The following is a 2385-nucleotide window of genomic DNA, read 5'->3' on the forward strand; positions in this document are numbered from 1 at the left end:
TACAATTTGACCCCCGGCCGGCACCACGCATATGCTAGCTGTATTCGTTCTAGAATCCACCCAAGTATGTTTGAGAACGGAGGGACGAGTAATGATTAAGAGAAAAGGCAAGCTAAGGTCAGTGAAGATATCAGGCATGAGCAAGAAAGAAGAAAAAAAAGGTGGCGAGAAATTAAGAGCTAGGAAGAAGGGCGCCCCCCGGAGTGTCAACTGCCCCACCACAGCTGTGCGTGGACAGTTACGAGGGAGGGAGGCCGGCCCTCCTGTTCCTGCCTATGAGCTCGCACCGGCGAAGATTGCCTTATCATGACACGATTCATGACCAAACCTTTTTTATTTATTCTAGCACGCACACATGCAGCTAGCCAAAAAGCAAAGCGAGGCGAGGCCGCGCTGTGCAGCCGTGCAACGCAGCAAAGTGTGGGCGCGCGCCATCGCTCCACTTGTAAAGGCACCACCCCCAAGCGGGCGGAGGACGCCGCACTGTGCCGGCACCTACCTGAGAGCGACCTCCATCTTCCCCGCCTCGCTCGCTCCAAGCAGCAGCTCGGCCTGGCCTTCTCACACTGCTGGCGTCTTTTATATCCCCGGCCTCTCCTGCGGTCCTGCTGGCCTCTCTCCTTCCCACCCTAGCCTGCCAACATCGTATCTCGACTTCTTTCCACACAGCGATCGATCACCGTCGAGGACGACGTTGATCGGTGGCGGCGCCGCAGCGAGCGCGGCCGGCCGACGACATCGACGGGGTTAAGCTTTGCTGGCTAGCTGGCTGGCTAGTCCGGCCGGCATGGCGAAGCAGTCGTGCTGCCACAAGAAGAAGCTGAGGAGAGGGCTCTGGTCGCCCGAGGAGGACGAGAAGCTCATGAACCACATTGCCAAGTACGGCCACGGCTGCTGGAGCTCCGTCCCCAAGCTCGCAGGTATTACCTGCTGCATCTGCATAGCCAGGCCAGCCACTCTGATATCAGAGCACCATCACAGTTCAGTGGTATAGTTACTTCGGCTTAAATATTAATGGTGCATTGTATTTTGGTTGGGCGATTTGTTCATCAGGCCTTGAGAGGTGTGGCAAGAGCTGCCGGCTGAGGTGGATAAACTACCTGAGGCCAGACCTCAAGCGGGGCACATTCTCGCAGGAGGAGGAGGACCTCATCATACACCTCCACTCCTTGCTGGGGAACAAGTAAGCAGCTTTCATCAGGCATCTGAATTTGCGAATACTATAACACTATAATGTATGGCGAATTGGCGACCAAATACTACATGGTGACATGCATGGCCAGGTGGTCTCAGATTGCGGCGCAGCTGCCCGGCCGGACGGACAACGAGGTCAAGAACTTCTGGAACTCGTACATCAAGAAGAGGCTCAGGGAGCGCGGCATCGACCCGGCCACCCACCAGCCGCTCGCCGAGCCCGCCGCCTGCCGCGCGGTGTTCGGGGACGTGGTCGACCTCATCCCGGCGACGGCGGCGCCACTCCAGGCGCCACCGCTCCCGGACCCAATGCCCCTGGACGGCGTGACGAAGCTCCCGCTGGACTGGCCCGTCGCCGGCGCCGCCGCGCCGCCGCCGTCGACGCTGCCAAGGTCGTCGGCATGCTACCTGCAGGGGGGTTGCTTCGACATGGACGCGCTGCAGCAGCACTGCGGCGGCGGCGGCGCCGTCCCGGCGCCGGTCGTCCCGTCGGCGTCCAGCTCCAGCACGCTCACCTCGCTGGCAGAAGCCGAGCACTGCAACAACGCCAACGTCGCCGGCGCCACCCTCCCGTGGCTAGAGCTCGGGCCGAACGCCGTGGCCGATGCCGGCCACGTCGACAGCTACGCCGGCGCGCTGGACGAGCTCAGGTGGTCGGAGTACTTCGACGGCGCCTTCCAGGCCGCCGCGAGCCAGCAAGGCGCCCTGCAGCCCGCGGGGCAGTGCGTCTACAGCGGCAAGGACGACGTCGCGGTGCACTTCGACGTCCATGGGCTAAGCAACTGGTGCTAATCCATCACGCTCAAGAACCCGCCACCGAAGAAGAAACAGTTCGTCACCGCGAATTATTACTGGCTGGGAAGCCTGATCAACGGAGTTACGGAGATGCAAATTACTACGAGCATTTCACCTGGTGTTACTTAAGTCCCCCCCCCCCCCCCCCACCCCCCCATCTTCTTAATTGTCTTGTGGCTGTTGATATGAGCAGCGAATTCGTTCTTGTGATGATTATTTACGATTGAAGTGTTACCACACATGTAAAGTACTACATACTATACGATGGTAATTAGTAAATACTGCAGAGAGAGGGAGAAAGAGATGAATGGGCCAAGGTTAAATAAAATGAGAATTATTATGTGGATTAGCTCAGCATACATGCATGCATGCATGTATTTGACTTTATCTTGAGGT

At 58.5% G+C, this 2385-nt stretch overlaps 1 protein-coding gene across 1 annotated transcript; it reads left to right on the top strand.

Moving 5' to 3' along the window:
- The first annotated feature begins 526 nt into the window (after window positions 1-526).
- Window positions 527-2110, top strand: LOC112876382 (transcription factor MYB10-like). Its single transcript, XM_025940479.1, has 3 exons — window positions 527-920; window positions 1054-1183; window positions 1284-2110. The coding sequence occupies exons 1-3, from the start codon at window positions 788-790 to the stop codon at window positions 1984-1986; spliced, it is 966 nt and encodes a 321-aa protein (XP_025796264.1). The 5' UTR covers window positions 527-787; the 3' UTR covers window positions 1987-2110.
- Window positions 2111-2385: the final 275 nt, after the last annotated feature.

The sequence above is a fragment of the Panicum hallii genome, chromosome 9 (assembly GCF_002211085.1).
Source record: "Panicum hallii strain FIL2 chromosome 9, PHallii_v3.1, whole genome shotgun sequence".
Lineage (NCBI taxonomy): Eukaryota > Viridiplantae > Streptophyta > Magnoliopsida > Poales > Poaceae > Panicum > Panicum hallii.

What these genes read in the sequence shown, in the direction of transcription:
- LOC112876382 (XM_025940479.1), top strand. Translation starts at nt 788, where the DNA reads ATGGCGAAGCAGTCGTGCTGCCACAAGAAGAAGCTGAGGAGAGGGCTC. An exon ending in CTCCGTCCCCAAGCTCGCAG is followed by an intron (nt 921 to 1,053) that starts GTATTACCTGCT and finishes TTTGTTCATCAG; the next exon opens with GCCTTGAGAGGTGTGGCAAG. An exon ending in CACTCCTTGCTGGGGAACAA is followed by an intron (nt 1,184 to 1,283) that starts GTAAGCAGCTTT and finishes ATGCATGGCCAG; the next exon opens with GTGGTCTCAGATTGCGGCGC.